Source organism: Calypte anna, chromosome 4A (assembly GCF_003957555.1).
Source record: "Calypte anna isolate BGI_N300 chromosome 4A, bCalAnn1_v1.p, whole genome shotgun sequence".
Lineage (NCBI taxonomy): Eukaryota > Metazoa > Chordata > Aves > Apodiformes > Trochilidae > Calypte > Calypte anna.
In genome coordinates, this window is record NC_044248.1 from 23,435,907 (window position 1) to 23,454,968 (window position 19,062).

General features: G+C 40.5%; 2 protein-coding genes, 1 long non-coding RNA gene and 1 pseudogene across 5 annotated transcripts in view; 3 read left to right on the plus strand and 1 right to left on the minus strand.

The window, feature by feature from the left end:
* The window catches only part of LOC115598299, a 57,947-nt gene that overhangs the window by 31,913 nt on the left and 6,972 nt on the right, over positions 1-19,062 (plus strand). The window lies entirely within an intron of this gene.
* On the plus strand, positions 8,080-8,733 carry LOC103526754 (putative claudin-24). Its single transcript, XM_008491880.1, has one exon. The coding sequence runs from the start codon at positions 8,080-8,082 to the stop codon at positions 8,731-8,733; it is 654 nt and encodes a 217-aa protein (XP_008490102.1).
* Positions 9,964-10,631, plus strand: LOC103526756 (annotated as a pseudogene).
* WWC2 (WW and C2 domain containing 2) overlaps positions 11,573-19,062 on the minus strand; it is a 104,353-nt gene continuing 96,863 nt past the window's right edge. For 2 of the 3 annotated variants that reach the window (XM_030450351.1, XM_030450353.1), the window contains exons 22-23: positions 16,184-16,311; positions 11,640-14,245 (exon numbers count right to left, since the gene is read on the minus strand). In XM_030450351.1, the coding sequence (XP_030306211.1) occupies positions 14,179-14,245; positions 16,184-16,311 (195 nt within the window). In that variant the 3' untranslated portion in view covers positions 11,640-14,178. Of the gene's footprint in view, positions 14,246-16,183; positions 16,312-19,062 lie in introns of all 3 variants that reach the window. The other variant, XM_030450352.1, reaches the window with a different exon arrangement.

Sequence of the window (19,062 nt, forward strand, 5' to 3'; positions counted from 1 at the left end):
GTGGAAGTTGTAAGATGCTTTGTACGTAGCAAGTGTGTGCTTTAGGGACAAAATCAGAGGGAAAGGGTCGATCAAAGGCTACTAAACATGGTCATGTAGATTTGAAGTCCAGGCTCAGGCATCTTTACTCCATAGGATGTAAACAATATCAATCTATCCTTATCATGTTATACTGTTTTCCTGCTGGGCTTGGTGAACTTCTGGCTTGGCCTGGCCTAGTAGTGCCATTCTTGTGGAGCCTCCAAGGTGAGGCTCTCGTGGCACAGCTGGTTAAGACCCAGTACTGCAATGCCAAAAGCCCCGGGTTTGAGACAGCCTCACCTTGGAGGCGATGAGCGCTAGTAGCGCAATAAAGGTAATACGGTGCTTGAGAGTGAGCTAGTCTGTGGCTGTGAGTTTCACCTTTTATTGGCCCCCTGGTCTTGCACATGCTCAATAGGGGGCCTGCCCTAATTGGGCACAGGTGGATTTGATACCGGCTCACACCCACTTCTCGGTAATCAGAGGTGTCCGATTGCTTTGTTCCACTACAGAATTCAATAAAGATGTCTGCTCAAATGAACACAAGTCATCTTTGTATTGGGAAATGCCAATTGTAATAATCTTCACTGCTGTTTTCTTGCGGCCAGAACCTAAGCTCCTTCATGGGCTTTCTTTTAGGATAAAGCATTCTCTGTTGAAATGCTTGAATCCATGGCACGGGAGTCTTATCCTGTATGCAAGTGTGTTTAGAAAGTGTATACTTTGCAGAGCATACTTGGTACCTTTCCAACATGCAGTTGTTATCAGTTAGTTAGATCACAGATAACTACCACGTAACTATTGCAGAAGCATGATATAAGTTATCAGCAGTTCTCTGTCTCTGGGTTGATATGGAACATGGGCAGACATTCTCTCAATCTACTGATGTAGAATTCATCAGAACTCCTGCAGGCTCTTGTCTCAGCTATGCAGTATTTTGCAATGCATCATACATTAAGTGTGTTAGTGGATTCTGTGCATCGCTCTTTGTAGCAAGTATTGACATCTGAGGATGCTGTTGGGTGGCCACAGTCAGGTGGGAGGGCAGGGGAAAAGAGAAGGGAGGAAACTGCTGTTCCTCCTTCCCTCCCTGCACCCACCAATTCCTCAGGAGCAGCAGAAGGCATCTCTCCTTGTCTCTCCCTCCTCACTTCCATCATGAAAGAAACTGAATAGAGGCCTTTAAGGTTTTTTGATGTAACTTAGGGAAGGTGGGAGTGAAGGAGTGGCAGAAGATGGCAGTAAGGTGTGTATTTAAGTTTTAACTGATACAAATATTAATGGTTTAATTTGTTAATGTCATTATGCAATGAACTCTCCATAATCTTGGGATCATAGGAACATAGAATGGTTTGGGTTTGAAGGGACCTTAAAGATTATCAAGATCCAACCCCCTTTGAATGGGCAGAGACACCTTCCACTAGACCATGTTGCACCTTCTGTTAAAAGGTGATATTTTAAACACTGGTTAAATCTGGGAAGAAAGAAAAGCACTTGCTTTTTTTTTTTTTTTTTTTTTTTTTTTTTCCTAGCCAAAAAGATCTGCAATGTTGGACAGAAGGAGAGACCTTCCCTTTCTCTACCTCCTAGCTCCCTGCCTGCACCTTAAAATATAAAGCACTAAAACAGTTTAACCCTCCAGAATGTGAAGAGCAGTCATATTTCAAACAACGACCATAACCTTGTTCAGCTTCTTTTCTCCCATCCCCCTCAAATCTCAATTTTGGCAGATGAGCAAATGCCACAGGTGCCTCTCACATTCTTCACTTGTCAGAAATTCTCATGGCTCATTTCACACTCTGGGTAGCTTTATATTAAAAGGTATGCACATTCTTCTACCAGGAACTATAAATAATTTCTTACAAGTTTACTGAGAATAAGAAACAGGTCTTAAGGAATGAGAAAGCTTATTGTAATTGTTTGCAGGTGCTAAATTAAGAAATTATAGAAATAATGTGTAACACTCTATTAACCTGAGTCTCACAATAAGGGATGGATAATCATAAAGAAGCCTACACATTTCATAGCTCAGAAATTAATTTCTTAGACTTTATCATCCAAGGAAATCACATCCCAATCACTAGTCAAGTGACATAAGTTTTCATGCTTACTGTAATCTCCTATATTGAAAGTACATAAAAAATCGTTCCCTGAAGAATAAGGCTAATTTTGTAACCCAGACAACCCTTGCTTTGAAGTCTGGATTGGGATGGTGATGGAAAACTTTCTGCAAAGGTTGTACTGAGCCGTAAAGCATTCTTTATTCTTCTGGTATAATCATGGCAAATCTACCCTCTCTCATTTCAATCTTTTGAATAAGTCCCTAAAGCAGAAATAGGCAGTTTCACCTTGCTGTGCTTAACTCCTTCAGTGCCTTTCCCTTCTAGAACTTGACCAACTATGATTAATCCTACATGACATCTTATTTCAAGATTTTGATTAATCTTACAGAAGTGAAACTCTTACCAAAGTTTTTCACTCCTAGAAACAAATTTCTTTTGCATATATAATAGGATCTTGTTAAAGTCATTTAATGAATTACATCCATTGTTGGAAGAGGGAAGGTATGGCAGGGTTGGGCAATCCTTGCAATTCTGAAAAGCTGAGAATGTCCATTTGAGGAGGGAGGTCCTGTCTGGGGTCCAGTGATGACTGTGCCTTTTTCGCATGTGAGAAGGTTCTGCAGTCCCTTCCTGCTCTTCTGAAGGTGCTGAGATGGAATGTGCTCACTGAGTCCTCACCTTCCACTGCTGGCCCAGCTTTGCCTTGCTCTCTGTGTGCTGGCACTTGCCACCAGCAGTGTAAAACCATCAGCAGTGGCTGCACCACTGGGGTGTCTTACCTGCCTGCACCAGGAAGGGCTGGTCAGAAGAGGTGATACAGCCTTTGTAATGATTTGCTTTGTCTCTGCTAGACTGTCCCCTTCTGCTGTACATTCGCCAGAAAAATGCTTGGTTGTTTGTTTTGTGACTTCTTTCAGCAGCGTCCCAGCCTTCACTGAGTGCACATCTTCAGATGTAATGAAGAAACAAATGATACAGGTTCATAAATCATCACCTCTAAATATTGAGTTAGATGTTTTATGAGCTAACTGTGTGTGTGTTTAGAAGTTTACTCTCTTTTCACCTTCCAAAATGGCAATTGTCATCTTCATCACCAATGTACCACTGTTCATACTGACTCTCTTTCCTGCTTTTGCAATGGCCTTTGTGTGTCCATAATTAAGGGTTGTGGATCACACTGGGGTTCAGGCGGGTGTTTAACAACCGGTACCACTCATACACTAGAGTAGTGGCACGTGTTGTGTCAGCTTGATTCACTGAGCTTCTCACATGAGAACCTTATCTACCCTTCCAGCTCTCTGAGGCTGCATCTAGCTAGGTACCAAATTGGTAATTTCAATGGAGGAAACAAGAATTAAAGAATCATAATAACTTCACTAATAAATAAATCAAATTCAGATAGGTCCACACCATTAGTGGGCAAGAATGTACCTTCTGGCACTCTATTGCAGAGTTTATGGATCTCAGTGCTTGGAGACACATAGATAGTTATTCAGGGAGCAGTCAACTTCTGTCTACTGTGATGGTCTCTGAAACACCCTGAAACCTTAGGATCTACCAATACGAATAATTATTTTTGGCTAAGTGTACTTAAATTCAGGCTAGAGTAAATGAATATGGATAGCAGCATGGGTTGTGGGTTTTGTTGATGTTTCTGTTGGTTTCACTGAAGGGCATGCCCGTTGGGTATGAAAAAACAACAGATGCTCCAACGGGACAAAACATGGGTTCTTGAGTGGTTAAGAAAATTCCAACTCCCACAGCTTCCAGTTCAGGCAATAAGGTGGAAAACAAAAGACAGCCAAGCTACATGAATTAGCTCACTTGGAGTAAGCTGCTGAAGACACTACCTTGCCAATTTCTGATGCAGCTATAGTTTTCTGCCTGTAACTAAGGTTTAGTTATAGGAAATCTATATACTGATTCTTATTTCCATCATTTGCACATGTATCTATAGGATGGAAATATAAAGATGGAGAGGGCTGTGAATGATCCATTAAAATACAAGATATTTAAATGAGCAGCAAAAATATTTAGGGAACTCTGTGACTTTATGCAAACAAGCCAGAATTATGGTAGTGTCTGGGGAACGTTATTGGAGACAGTTGTACCTCACAGATGAGAACACTTTTGAACTGCTGGAGGAGAAAAACAAGCCCACAATATGGGCATGCTTATGTTGTATAGAGAAAGTATAGGAAAGAGTCAGTCTCTTATAATACACTGGCTACTTTTGTGGTATTAAATTGCCTAATCATCTCCCAAAATGCTGCACTTGATACTTCTTTCTGCTTATGCTGAACATAAAACATTTGCGTAATTGTGTGGGCTGCAAAGCTGTGTAAAGACAACAATTCCCTAATACTCTTTGCAGGGAGTAAAATATTAGTGTGTCTGTCTCTGGCTGCGAAGGTTCCTGGAAGAGTTAGTTTAGTGATAAAGCTTTTAAAGAAAGTAGGTATTATTTGCAGTAAGTTTCAGAATCCTTGTATTCAGCCTGAAATGGCTTTATGGGGAGAAAAAATTTAATACACTTACCTGCATGAAATGATATGCATGCTGACCATCCCCATTCTGCTTCAGTCTAGCCAAAATCAATTTGTGAAATGGTGCTTGGCATTTGAATGAATGATGTGATCTTCAATGTTCTAAACAGTGTTACTGAGACTGTAATAACTTGATTGTGACCTGCACTATATTGCTCATGGGCTTCATTTGTAATGAGGTACAAAAGCTTCATGTGTCTCAGAACTGGCTGCTGAAACTGTCAGATGGCAACAGCAGCATCTCTGAGATGTACCGCTCTGTGTTTCTTTGGCAAGTGCCTGGCTTTGGGGAGGGCTGATGCTCTGGAGAGTCTCTGCTGGCTCCTGCAGGAGGCAGGCACTGAGGAAGTGACCAGAACTCCCTGGGTTTGTTATTATTTTAAAGTCTGTCCCTTACATTGAGATTACTTCCACTGCTTAAACTGGTGTGGATAACGTCCCCAAATGTTGCATTCATCAGCCTTTAAATACAGTCTATTAAAAATAACCAAACAAACATAAAACCAAAACCCAATAACCAAATAGTCAAGACTCCCTCTAAATTCTTACTCACCCCTACCTGAAAGTGCAGGTGTATCCTCTCTTCTTTTCCTTCCTGATGAGTTTGTATTAAAGGAACACATTCCTTGCTGCAGAGGCTGGCAAGGCAAGCAGGGAAAGGAGAAGGGGCAGAGTCCTCTCGGAGCATCTCTCTTGTTCATGGCCCTGTGGCCCTGTCTGGGGAGAACCAGGGCATCTGGCGTGGGGGGCAGTGGTTCTCTCCACTGAAACCCCTGGAGATGTTCAGGCCAGAATAACCATGGTTGTTTCAGGCTGTGCAGATATTTTTTGTCATCACAATTTAACACCACACCCCAGTTTTATGTTTGAAATTATCCTGAACAGAAGGGTAGAAATTGGTGGGAGCTCTGGGCTTGGCACTGGAGAAGGCCATTCAGCTGGTGCTGAACACAGCTGGGACATGGATCTCTGCAGTTCACACAGCTGAGACACAGACCTGTGTTGTGGTTGCTATATATTGCCAAATTCTAGGCCTTAGGATTTGCAGCAACTCTGATGTGTTACCTTCTGTGTAGGCAGGAGTCTACCAAAATAAAACTAGTCTAGGAATGAGACATTTTAGTTGTAAAATAAATTAATAAATAATGGTGTAGAGGAAAAATGTCAAAGAAGGGTAGGAGAGGGAGAATTAAGTCAGTTGCTAACACGAGAATTTACATGTTTCTGTTCATCTAGAAGTTTGTTTATGTTTTTGTTTTGGTTTTTTTTGTTAATGGGCTCACTGAAATTTTCATAAGATCAGTAAGATCCAAGTTAAGGCCTTTCTGACCTCATTTCTCTCCAGGTAACGAGGCAAGTCCTACCTGTTCTTTTTTTACCTCCTGGAAGAACAAGTCTTCTTTTATAATCTTGCACAGAATAGTACAAGGAAGCTTTGCTTGCTTTAAGTTAATGCATGGTTAACAGCAAGTTCCAGAATATAATTGGAAAATCTCACTGATGAAGCAGTCTGAATGCTTCTAATTGTAAAATTTAAAGGCTGGCATGCTGCTCCAGCTGTGGCCAGCACTAGTAAAATGAATGGACTTCACATGGCTGGTCTGGTGCTTCCACACTCTATTGACTGATAGAATTAAGAGCGGGGAAGAAAATGCTAAAAGCTCACAGACTAGAGAAGCTCAACAGGCTCCCACTTGTAGTCTGGCAGTAACCATGATTTAAATGTCAAATAAGAGTGTAGCCCTGAGTGAGCAGAAACACTCCTGAGTGTAGCTGTTTATCTGAAAAAATATTCATATGGCATTATGGAGTATCTGAATGTTGTGATGATTTCCAGTACCTGTGTTCTTGCTCTGAAAAGAGAAAGATGAGAGAAATAACACTGCCAAATCTGAAAATGCATTCTGGGGTTTGAATGAATACAGGTTTGGGTTTTTTTTGTTCTTCTTTTGCTTAGTGGATGGCCAAAGTTAAAGCCTTGCTTGCATCAGTTTTTTCCCCAGTGTTGTCAGTAATATCCTTGGAGATTCCTGCTCTTGTGCAGGTACAAGCTGCTGGGCTGGGCTGGTACACAGGCAAAAAAGAAACATAATCTCTCCTTGTGTTGGCTCTTCACAGCTTGTGACAGGAAAAACACAAGGCTTGGAAATTAAGACTCAATACAGAAATGAGGAAAAGAGACCTTCCCATGGTGAAATTTCTAATTATACTCCAGGGTCTTAGAAACCTTGAAAAGCAGTGTTATGCTTTTCTACCAACTGATAACCCATTTTGAGTAACTGAGAATTAAAATATGCTGATGAGTACACTATTGCAACTAGGAAATGAAGTCAAGGAAGACTGGGAAGCATCTCTGGGTCACACATGTTTGCATGTGTTCACACTGCCCAGCTCCCTCCTGCACAGGCTGTGTTGTTCCACCTGTGGGAGAGGAATAGCAGACAAATGCTCTCATTGCTGATCCAGTGGGCAAGCACAAGTGCATGAATGGGGTAATGGTGTAATGGTATCCTGCTTTGATCAGAAAGGTACGAGGCATTCCTGGCCCTGGGAGCATTGAGTTCCGAATGTTGTTAGACACCAGGTGCATACACTGCCAGCTGGGACGTGGGCTTTAGGAAAGGAGACACTGAGCTGGTGTAAACTGCTACCGTGGTGCTGCTGAAGTCCCGGGCCACGTAAAGTTTATGCTGGCTGATGATCTGCCTGGGTTCATTATGGTGGGAGGGTGTCTAGGATTTCATTTTCTATGGTAGGTTCACCATGCCCGTCTCCTTTTCCCCTTGAGAGTCAGTCAAAACAAAGCCCATTTTAAAAGAAATGAATGTAGAAAATGTGAAACATAAGGATCTTTTACAAAGCGTCTTTTAGAGTGCTAGGGACATAAAACAGGGCAGTGGAAGATAAGCCATTATGTATGTTGAGGAAGTCTAAGAATAAAGATTATAGGCAAACAGTCTACCTTTCTTTACAAGGCCTTGATTTACATCCCTGAAATCTCAAATTTAGCTATTACAATGAAGTCCTGTTGCACACAGAGCTGACTTTTTATCACCACTTAAAATCTAATTAATCCGTATTGAAGCACAAAGATTTCTGTTGTGTTTTAGGGTGAGGGGTCATAGAGCCCTCTTTGTTCATCCTCAGGCTTGTAATCATCAGGCATTGGGATATAATTTTACCAAGCAAATTGGAAGGTAACAGATCAAATCCTTATCGGAAAGCCTAACTCGTGGTTTAGTGAAGTCCTTCGTCCTTTATGTGAAACTTTATATTCATGAAGAACAAAAACGTGTTTCAGAGCTTGCAAAGGGTTAACAGCAAGGACTTATATTTGGGGCAGCAGAGAACTAAAATGATCATAGCTTCCACCATCACTCAAGGTAGCAGTTGTTACAGAACTGGTAGGGAGACCTTCCTCCTCAAGCTTTCAGGGCTCAGCTCTCATAATGGCCTTGGTCTATCGGCCAATGATGCAATTAAGTGGGATGCTGTTCTCTCTGTTGGGATGGGTCCTGTCCTGCCTCACTACCTACTTACCCCAGTGGAAAAATCTTAACTTGGAACTGAATGAACTGGAGATCTGGACCATGGGACTCTGGCAAGCTTGTGTTGTCCAGGAAGAAGGGGGAATGCAGTGCAAGGACTTCGATTCTTTCCTAGCTTTGCCTCCAGAGCTCAGGATTTCTAGGATTTTGATGTTTTTTTCCAACGGATCAGGGCTTTTGGGGCTCTTGCTCTCAGGATTTGGGTTGGACTGCTTGAAAATTGGTGAGCGACAACAGGAACAGAAGAAAAGGCTGTTGCTGTGTGGAGGAATGCTCTTCTGGATATCGGGGATTACAACTATTGTCCCAGTTTCTTGGGTTGCCCATTCCACAGTCCAGGAATTTTGGGATGAGAATATACCAGATATTGTTCCCAGGTGGGATTTTGGGGAAGCGTTATTTGTTGGCTGGCTTGCTGGATTTTTTCTTATATTAGGAGGATCTCTACTCAATTGCACAATCTGTTCAACTGAAGTCCATCCATCTTTGGGCCATTACGCAGTTGCAGAACAGCAGGATCAGTGTCAACATTTGGAAACTGAAACTAGGCCTTAAAATGGAGGGTTTTAAGCTGCACAGAAAGACTGCCCTATCTTTCTCAAACCCTAGTGCAAGCCAGATGCTTGTTCCAGTAGTAATTCAAAGGACTCTTTGTTACCTTGCTGATTTCCTAAACATGTGTCTCTTTCTCCATAACCGGTATTGGAAGGTGGTGTTTTCTCACCTGCAGAACTTTGTTTCACAGCAGAATGCTGAAGTTCTCATAGACTGTGCAGAAAAGGTGCTTTTGCTTTCTCAATTGCACTGTAAAATCCTAAAAATGAATATGCATGTTCCCTTACAGCTTGGCTTTTAACCAAAATATGCTGCTTTTTAATACGTAACTAATTAAATGAGCCTCAAAGCTTAACTCCCTGTTGCAACTTTCCACTTGCCTAATGCAGCAATGTACAAACTTGTGAGTTTTCACATCCTAAACAGTCAAATACATAAGTTACATGAAATTGTTTTCTGTGTACTTGGAAACTGTTACACGAAGCAAACTGGAGTCCCAAAATTCTATCAAGCTTTGCAGATGTCTTCTTGTGCGTGCGGTGTTAGGATGCGGGTGCTTTACACCCAAGGAGTTGTGTTTTCCCAGTCTGGTCCATGAAACTGCCCATACAAGTTCTTCTAAGTGTTTCTGTCATCTATTTTATCTACCAAAACCAGTCTGCTTTAAAAAATACACTGTTATCTTCTGGCACAGGTATTGAGGAATTACCTATCAAAGACTCCTTAAGCTCCATTTGCTTACAGCAATGTATTGTTCTGAACATGTAACCTTTGACTACAAACAAATGGTATTTAACTGCCCCTGGAGCAGACAGTTTCATCTGCTGTAAGTAGGAGTGTGTCAGTGTGGTACTAAAACTGACATTAAAAGTGAACTGTGAGATGCTAAACCTAGCAGTGCTGCTGCGTGAAAGAAAAAAAAAATTAAAGAATTTTTTTCTTTAAAAAAAAGAAAACAAAGTGCATGTTTTTCTTAAAAAAAGTAAACCCACCAGTAATGACAGGTGAGGCCAGCTGTGGCCACACCCTTCAGTGGCTGCTTTACCACACTACCTCCCTGTCCCCCAAACACTGCACATGGAACCAAGCAGCACAAAGCAGGAGGGGGAGGAGTGTTTCATACTTTGTAAAACATTGTTTTAACTTTTGCAGATATTCAGTATGACAAAGAATTGAGCAGAGCAGCGTCTGCCAAGCCAAGTGGGTTTAGTGCTTCTGTGACTGCTAAAAATGAACTTGGTCCACAAGTGGAGAGAGGCTACAGTCAGCTGTATTTCTGTTGTACTAGGATGTACTAGGATGGATTTTAACTGCTACCTGTAACTTTTTACCAGACTGGAAAAATCTCAACTTAGATTTAAATGTACTGGAGCTTTGGACCATGAGACTCTGGCAAACCTGTGTAGTCCAAGACGTAGGAGTAACACAGTATAAAAATGTTGATTCTTTTCTAGCTTTGCCTATAGAATCCAAGATTTCCAGGATTTTAGTATCTACATCAAATGGACTAGGACTTCTGAGCCTTGCAATCTCTAGTCTTGGTTTGGACTGCCTAAAGATGGAATATACAGAGAAGAAGCTAAAGAAACGGCTCTTACGGCTTGGGGGAATGCTCCTGTGGATGTCTGGAGTTCTGCCCTTAGTTCCTGTTTCTTGGGTTATCCATATTGTAATCCAGGAATTTTGGGATGAAGACACCCCAGAGATTGTGCCCAAATGGGAAATGGGGGATGCACTGTTCAGTGGCTGGTTTGGTGGATTTTTTTATAATTCTAGGGGGATCCTTACTCTTCTCCATAATCTGTTTGTCATCTGACCATCAATTACCAGAGCACTATCAAGTGGCAGATATGCAAGACACCCAGCAACATCTGGAAATTGGACATAGAAGACTTTAAAAAGGGCAGATAACAGGTTTTCAGATTTCTTACTCTTGCATTACATTAAGACAGGTCTGCTGAACAGACAGGTTACTGTTTACAAGATTGAGGGGGGGAACGACTGTTTCTTACTAAGTAGTTCCTTTAATTACTACCCACCTTCAATTTTATTTACATGAATTGATAAGCTGTAGAGAGATGTCTAAATCACCACTGTATCAATTGTATCAGATCTTGGCAGCAGATTTTGGGTTGTGTAGCTTGTTGGGGTTTGTTTGTTTTGGGTTTTTGTTGTTTTGGTTGGTCGGTTTTTGTTTGGGTTGAGTTTTGGTGTTTTTTTGTTTTTTTTTTTTTGGCTAAGGATATATACAGTTTTTAATCTCTAGGCATGTGTGGAGACCTGACCATATTTTAAATGGCTGAACTTCTACTGGGGCTGCTTTAAACAATGCCTTTTTTGTAAAAATAACAATAGTCTTAAGTCCTGAAACGGTTCCTAGCATCATTTCAGCATGCAGTACAAAAACTGAATACAGTACAACCTCAGATGAAATTCCCTGGACCCGTATCATTTACAGAAAGCTAAATGTTCTCAGACAAACCATCATGTAATACAAGAGTCTCTATCGTGTGTGTGTGTTTTTGGTGTGTGAGAGTGAATGAGTGGCTGTCCCCCTGCAGCCTCTCTCTCCAAGCCAGTATTTCTGAATGAGATCTTCTCCAGTGGAGAGTTGCCCACGTTCATTGCTAGTGCAGTTTTCACTTAATGAATGTAAAAAACTACCTTCAAGAATAGGAATCAGTTTCTATAAAACTTATCCTAAGACTTCTCAGTGATTGATGTGAACTTTTCATAAACTACAATGATTTCACATTGACAAAGCTGTAGCAGCCATCTGCTTCTGCAAAGAGCATATAAAGGCACAGAACAGCAATAAAGAATAACACAAAACACTGGTCTGGAAAAGAGCTTTGTTAAAAAAAAATTGTATTTTCCAATCACTGAAACACATGGAAAGTGCAGAGACACGTTAATCTATGTGATGTACTTGCATACTTTTACAGACAAAATTAGAACAGAAACACATTCAGAATATAACCTGATTAAATATTTAGTTCAGTCCTGAGCATTTCATATTTAATACAGTATAAACATAAAAACAGTAAAAAAAAATCTTAATGATTTGATTTGTGTTTTAGTACAATTTCTGCTAAACTTTGCTCATTTGGCTAAATATTCTTGTACCAGTAACATTTAGATTTTGATATTTGCAACTGCAGTGATATTGGTACCTGGAAATAGAACTCATTACATTCGTTATACCCTGCTGTGCAGAGTGAATTCCACTTCAAGAATAATATTTATAATTTTAAACTGATGGGGGGGTTATTTGTATGTGTTGTTTTAGCTTATTCTATTGAGCATTTCAAGTGTGAATAATCTGAATTAGTAAAAAATCCTCCAAACCCAGAACTGTTAAAAGCTGTCTATAAATATGTTCAACTTTACCCATTTGGAAAACAAGGAACAGGAATATGCTTGTTTCCCATATTTAAATGAACTTGGCAAGCTAAAGCTAGCAGTACTTTGAGTTTGCCCTCACGTTGTGCTTACAAATCAGAGGATAGTACTTTTTTAAAAAATATCCAACATGTGAGGAGAACCAGCTAATCTGGCAAAAATCAGACAGCTCTAAATATTTTTCTCAACAGCATCCTTAATGTCAAATATTTTTATGGCCAGAACTGAACTATATTAAACAGAACATAAATAAGACTGTAAATAAATAAAAGAAAAATCAAAGTACACCTCTAAACATCATTCTACAAGCAACTTATGTAATCAAATTGAGCAGCTGAAACTGTCAACCTTCATTTCACCTCTACATTAAATAATTCCAGAATTTTATTTATTTTTTTTAATTGACCTTTAAAATATGAATGTTATCTCAAACCCAAGAAACAGAAAACAAACTGGGCATTCAGAAAGGATGTTCAAGCAGTCATCTTGCCCAAAATAGCATGTTTAGCTTTTACACATTAAAGTGAACTGATGTATTTGTGCATAAGAAAACCCCTTACACAGACCTCTCATCACATAATTGTCACTTTGAATTTAAGACAGCTGCTACCATATTGTGGTTATATTTGCTTCCATTTTCTCACCAAGTAATTACAGCCTTTTTGAAACATGAAGTCCATGCATACATGGCTTGTTGCTTGGGAAAGAAAACTTTTAACAGTGAGTTCACACATCTGAGTGCAACATATTAAATGGAAAACTAAATAACTCTTAGCTGCTGTGTGCACCTACTTACACAGCACCCACAGAACATAAGACCTTATCTGCTTTATAGAGATAGGGCTGCTGAAACACCTGCATCTAATGTTCTGGACTTCTAACACAATGCATCTGAGTTGATGCTTCTTCCTAGCATGCTGCTTCATGTAAGACAAATATGAAACATGCTGTTCACATTTATTTATTAAACCTGTGTACTCTCAGCTGCATAAAGGGTCAATTGTGTATTTCTGAAAAATATTATTTACTGTACCAAAATACATCAGGAGCTTTTTCAGAAAGGATTTACCTTACCAACAAGACCTGATATCTGAATTAGTATGTGACAGATTTTCTTTCCTGGTCAAATACTTTAATGAAACTTCTTCATGTTTGTAAACCTAAGGAACACTACTCTTACATATTCCTAGTTGGCCATAAGAAGCTTCTAGGAAAAAAGATTAATGTAGAGAAACTTATTTTAAAGTGTATAGTAGATACAACTATTCTGATTTCAATGTTGGTATCGTGAATTTGATTCACCTTCCAGTTCAGAAAGCAGCTGCCCCTTTTGGTAGTTGCATAAGATTTTAGGGTTACTTGTCTGCCCTTGCCTTTCTCACTCTCCTGCAGATGCAAGAAACCTTTTAGTGCAGATTAAAGTACTGTACATTCACACAACTACACTCTGAACTGTCTCTTCCTGCAAAGTATTAAAAAACAAAAACTGAAGAAATTTGTTTTCAGAAACAAAATTCCAGTGTGAGTGATGAAGCCAGTTAGCAGCTGTTGTGAGGCAGCCTTGATGTTTTGGAAAGGAGCTTATGCTTGTGGTTAACCTTAAACCGTAAAAGTCACACTCTTGTACAAAAATATTGCATGGCAAAACAGCCATTTTCACAGTCTGCTCACATGAAAATAGTGAAAAGATAAACAATCTTCTGTCGAACATATTTCTCAGCACAGTGCAGTTCAACAGGATACATGTGTAGTACTGCCTTTGTTCCTTTGTTCCATCTTTACAAAATAAAAACACACATGCAATACATACAAACTGTACAAAATCAGCATCAGTATACCAAAATGAATCTACTTTGGTTTTCTGGTTGTTGGGATTTTTGCCATTCTTTTAAGCATACAGCAATTCAATTCACTCTATTTTACAAATAAACGTATCAATAATGAAAGCAAAATAGAACATCTTTTGAAGCAGGTCACTGAATCTACAAAGTTCACCTGAAAAGAGATGAGCAAGTGGAAAAAAACTTCAATGAAAATGCATAATTACACATCATCAGCTGGAAGGGCTGGTATACTGATCTTTGCTCTTGTGAAGTATGCTATCTTCTCCCTGAAATTAGAAAAGAAAACAAGTTATTATTTTACTATTTATGGCATGAGTCCAATGTAATTGCTGTAAAGTTCTCTAAAATATAGGTTTGGAAAATACACAGTGAGGAAATACACAGTGAATTTATTTACAAATGTGGTTGCTAGAACATTCTGACAATTTCCTTCTTAGGCAGATTTATGTAAAAAGCAGCTCCAATTTTACAAAAGAAAAAATATATCAATATTTCATTAATAACTCCAGTGATGAGACTGGAATATTGATCTAGTCACTGAATTTCCTATGATAATATTTCAGGGGGGGATGAAAAAGCAAAATACTTTATCCTGACACAGAAAAAGGGAGGGGGAAAAAAAAAGTAATTGGGTCTGGGCAAGACTCGGAAAAGCAAAATTGTCAACTCATTCTCTAGTTGCTTCCCCTGTGCTGTTACCATTTCTTTCTCCTATGAACTGAGAGATTACTGAAGCGTAACAAGTTTACACAAGCCTGTCTGCCAGCAGCTTAGAGAGCAGGTGATAAGTACTGGGGGCTTAAAATTAAAGCTGAGAAGGGTCATTGTTTTTGTATGCTCATAAAAATGCCTTCGTGTGATGAGTCTGTGAGGCCACAGCACTGTAACAAACCCAGAGAACAGGTGAGTGTGATTCAGCCTTAGGAGGTAACTATTTGTTCAGTAGACCAAACTGTTTTCCACTGGCTAAGCTTGGGTTCCCATCAAAAGCAGTAGCTCAGAGCAAAATCAATGTAAACTGGATTCCTCAGCTAATTGTGTGGTGATTAAAAGGCAAAAAAGAATTCAGTCTCACACCCCCCTTCTTGCAGGGGATTGATGGATTGAGCACTACTATGTGGCTCCCATAAAATTGTGCTGTGGTGTGTTTGTATAACTTCTAAATGACCAGCAACAACCATAATACTTTCTAAAGTCTTGCACAGAAAGTGTGAACTGTTTGAAGAGGCTCTGAATTTCATACTGAAGATAAGCAGCTCATCTGTAATGCTTCTTTGCTGAGGGACTCCTTGCTTGCTTGCTTTGATTTTGCATCACTTACTGTTGTAGTTTGAACGTGCATCTCACAGGCCCGTTTGCTTACGTACTTGTTGCACTACTCACAACACACTGGTTAAAACAGGAAAAAAATCCTCACACATATTAGCAACTGAGTGAAATTTCCTATGCAGGAATTCAGAAATCAAACCTTAAAAATGTGCGTTAGTGACCAACAGATTAAATTAGCTGCAGTACAACTTCTGTGTGGAAGGGTAGGCATTGTATTCTCCAATTGAGAGGGTTTTTGATATACTTTTATAGAGAACTGTTGCCTTCAGGCTGCTAGTTTGCCACTTACTGTCCAGCCTTTTGGGAATTTAGACCAGTTAGAATTAAGGTTTGAGATGGAAAGTGTTAATTCTGGCTTATGCTAAGAGAGAACACTCGATTAATTGCTTCATGTAATCAGCTGCTGTTCCTGCCACCAAAAGAAGGAAGGATTCAAGATCTCTCTTGAATGCAAAGCATGAGTAGTGGTTAATCAGTTTCCTGATGAGATGTGTACTGTTCCCTCTCCTTGAGGGGCAATTTGCTTCAGGTACCTGCCATCACCCAAAAAGACCCTCCTGTGGGTGAGGTGAGCCACGACCATGGTCACACAGGTGCTTGCCTGCAGCAGATGCCACATCATAGCCTGAAACCTTTGGCTCTGCTTCCTCACCAGCACAGCTCTGCTGACACACTGCCAGTTCTGCCTTGTGAGCAAGATACGGAGGTCCAGTCCTTTGCAACTCCAACTTTGAGCTAAGTTGGAAAAGCATGATCTTTCTTGCAATTCAAAGGTGTGTGGATTTTTGACTAATATTATAGGATATGTCTGATTATGTTGGGAAAGAATTCACGTTAATTCAGTAGAATAAAAAGAAAAGCAGAACAGGCCATACCTGAATGACTGCACCTGCAGTGGCACTTTCTGGCTCTGCTCCCGTAACCGGCACACATCCTTAGAAGCTCTCCTCATCAATTTCTCAGCACTCAAGCCTTGTTTCTGTTCTTCCTTCGACTGTTCAGCCTGTACACAGGAAAAATACATATACTGCTAATTATTAATAACTACTTGTGTAGTGAGACAGGACCAGGTGCCCTGAGTTATTGATGAGTGGGTGTGGGTTCACCTGTGTCTGGCCTCCCTCCTGAGCATGTGCAGGAGCAGGGGGCCAATAAGAGAGCAGCTGACACCCACGGAGAGAGCTCTCACTCTTCAGTGAGGATGGAGAAGCCCACAGCTCAAGGAGCCCCAGGAGCAGGCAAGAAGGGGTAGATCCCGGAGCCCCAGGAACAGCCCTAGGACATCGTCCAGGAATGGGCTAAGCCCTGAGGCCTCAGGATCAGCCCTAGGAGCAAGAAGGGCTCCTCCCGCTACATTTGGTGGAGAATGCGGGCAGCATACAGACATCTAAAGAAGCAGCAGTGTGAGAAGCTGGCAACAGGAACATTATCCCCGATTTGAAAAAATGCCCGGGCTAACACTCTCCCTGAAAGGTATGACCAGAAATCTCTTTGGAAACCCCTGAGAAAAAGGAAGCCAAGAGAAGGATTCTCTCTTTGGTAGCCCCTGAGCAGAGGGAAGCCAAGAGAAGAGCAGATACAGGAGGGAGAAGAACAACTCAAAAGGTAGAGACTTTGTGAAAAAGTGCCTGGGCTGACATTGAACAGTTGCCTGTAAGCTATAAGTGTATGTTTGTGTAAAAAATCCTGTACTTGGCGCCCCCTCGATGCTCTTAGCTGAGTGTCCCTTGGGGCCCGAAGAAAAACCCGGTAGTGTGTCAGTGTGTGTATCAGTGTTAAATCCCATAAAGTTAAGTATTTTTAAAAATCCTGTATGTATGTGTAAAAATCCTGTAGTGTGTCAGTAGGTACTTGGGGCCCCCTCGATGCTCTTAGCTGAGTGTCCCGTGGGGCCCGAAGAAAAATCCTAGAAAAAAATGTGTGTGTCTAAATCCTGTATAAGTGTACTCTGTAATCAGTGTTAAAATATTTGTAAGCTAGGGCAAAACAGGGAAGCTTTGCTGTAAGAAAAAAAAAAAAAAAAAAGGGGGGGAAATGTAGAGACAAGATGAACCAGGTGCCTCGAATTGCCAGTGAGTGGGTGTGAGTCCACCTGTGCCTGATTAGGACAGGCCCCTATTGGGCATGAGCAAGACCAGGGGGCCAATAAAGGTGGGACACACACCCACAGAGCAGACCTCAGCTCACTCTGGTGTGAGGCATGGAGAGGCCAGCAGCTCGTCGAGCCTCTGGAGCAAGAAAGGCTCTTCCCGCCACACTTCTACCCTGGAAGCGCTGTGTGGTGGCTGGAGTCCTGGAAGAGACCAGCAGCTCGTCGAGCTTCAGGAGCAAGAATGGCTCCTCCTGCTACATACTTGTTTCAAAGAAATGATAAATTTTTCTGTGTCAAGCAGTGTGGCAGTGTTAGGTTTAGGGTTAGGCATGATCACCTTAAAGTTCTTTTCCAACCTAAGTGATTCTATGAAAATCTTTATACAAAGGCTCAGCAAGACAAAAGACTGACATCACATGCATAAGCCATGGGCTTCAAGTAAGATAACAGAGCTTTTCCTAAAAAAACAAAAGCAGAGCAAATCCCATGCCATCATAAGTGGCTATAAGGTGCTACAAATTTTGATGACACATTTCTTAGTGCTATAGTAAAACAGTACCTAAATTTATATGAACAAATGTCCGTCCAAATATTTTTTTAGAACTGGGAGATGGTGTTTCTGTTCCCATGTAAAATACTCCTATTTCCAAAAGAAAGCTCCGAGGAAGGTTGCCTATACCCATTATTCATGGCATGACACTTTTTTCACATGTGAGACCTCAGTTCTTTGATTTGTATTGTAGTGAGATAAAAGCCCAGGCAAGTGAACAGAACACCAATGGTAAGAATTGATCAAAGATCTTTCTTGATGTGAATGTGTTAAGCAGCTACACACCCATCAGAGAGTTACAGTATTTCTGTACCTCAGCATTGCTGGCTCTATTGCATATGTCCTTTACCAAGCACTGCTGCATCAACAGCACAATGGCAGCCACACCATGCACCATTTTGGTGATAGGCTGCTATTACTGGTTGTGTTTTGTTTTTTTTAAAAAGCTTTATCAGGGTTTTCTGAGTACCCAGTAATTTGAACAGCAGCTCTTTTTAGGTGGGCAGTTGCTTGGATTTCTTAGACAAATGGCCACCATTAGCTGCCAAAAGCAAGTACCAGATAGGAATATCTGTATCTGCACTTAATTTAAGTGTGAGATAACAAAGAAGAAATACTATAAAAATTAAAGTCAAAAGACTAATTCCTGTCTTTTTCAGTAGTTTCTGTATAGAAGAAAGTTATTCTAAAGGAAAACTGTTAACTGTGCTATACACCAAAACACTGGAACAAGGACATATCTGTGGTATTAATGCCATAATTACAGATTACCTCAGTGTAGAAAATGTAGCAAAAAGAAATAAAAGACCTTTGTGGGTATTCACAAGAATCTTTTTTAAACATATATAAAGAGGAAATGCTTCAGAGGACACTAGGTGTCTGAAAATTTAATTGCATGGAGATTTAAGTCTCAAACTTTGAGAGACTGCATAATTTATCACAAAAATGCAACTAAATGAGAAAACGTTTCAAGTGCACAGAATTACCTACTGTTCTCTGATCCACAGGAATTAGCAGGCTTTATGTACTGGCTGTACTTAAGAAGGTGTGGTGGGAAGGAGAGGAAAGGTATGAAGTCTGTGTGTTTGGCTTCAAGCAGAGTAACTGCGAGC

What these genes read in the sequence shown, in the direction of transcription:
- LOC103526754 (XM_008491880.1), top strand. Translation starts at nt 8,080, where the DNA reads ATGGCCTTGGTCTATCGGCCAATGATGCAATTAAGTGGGATGCTGTTC.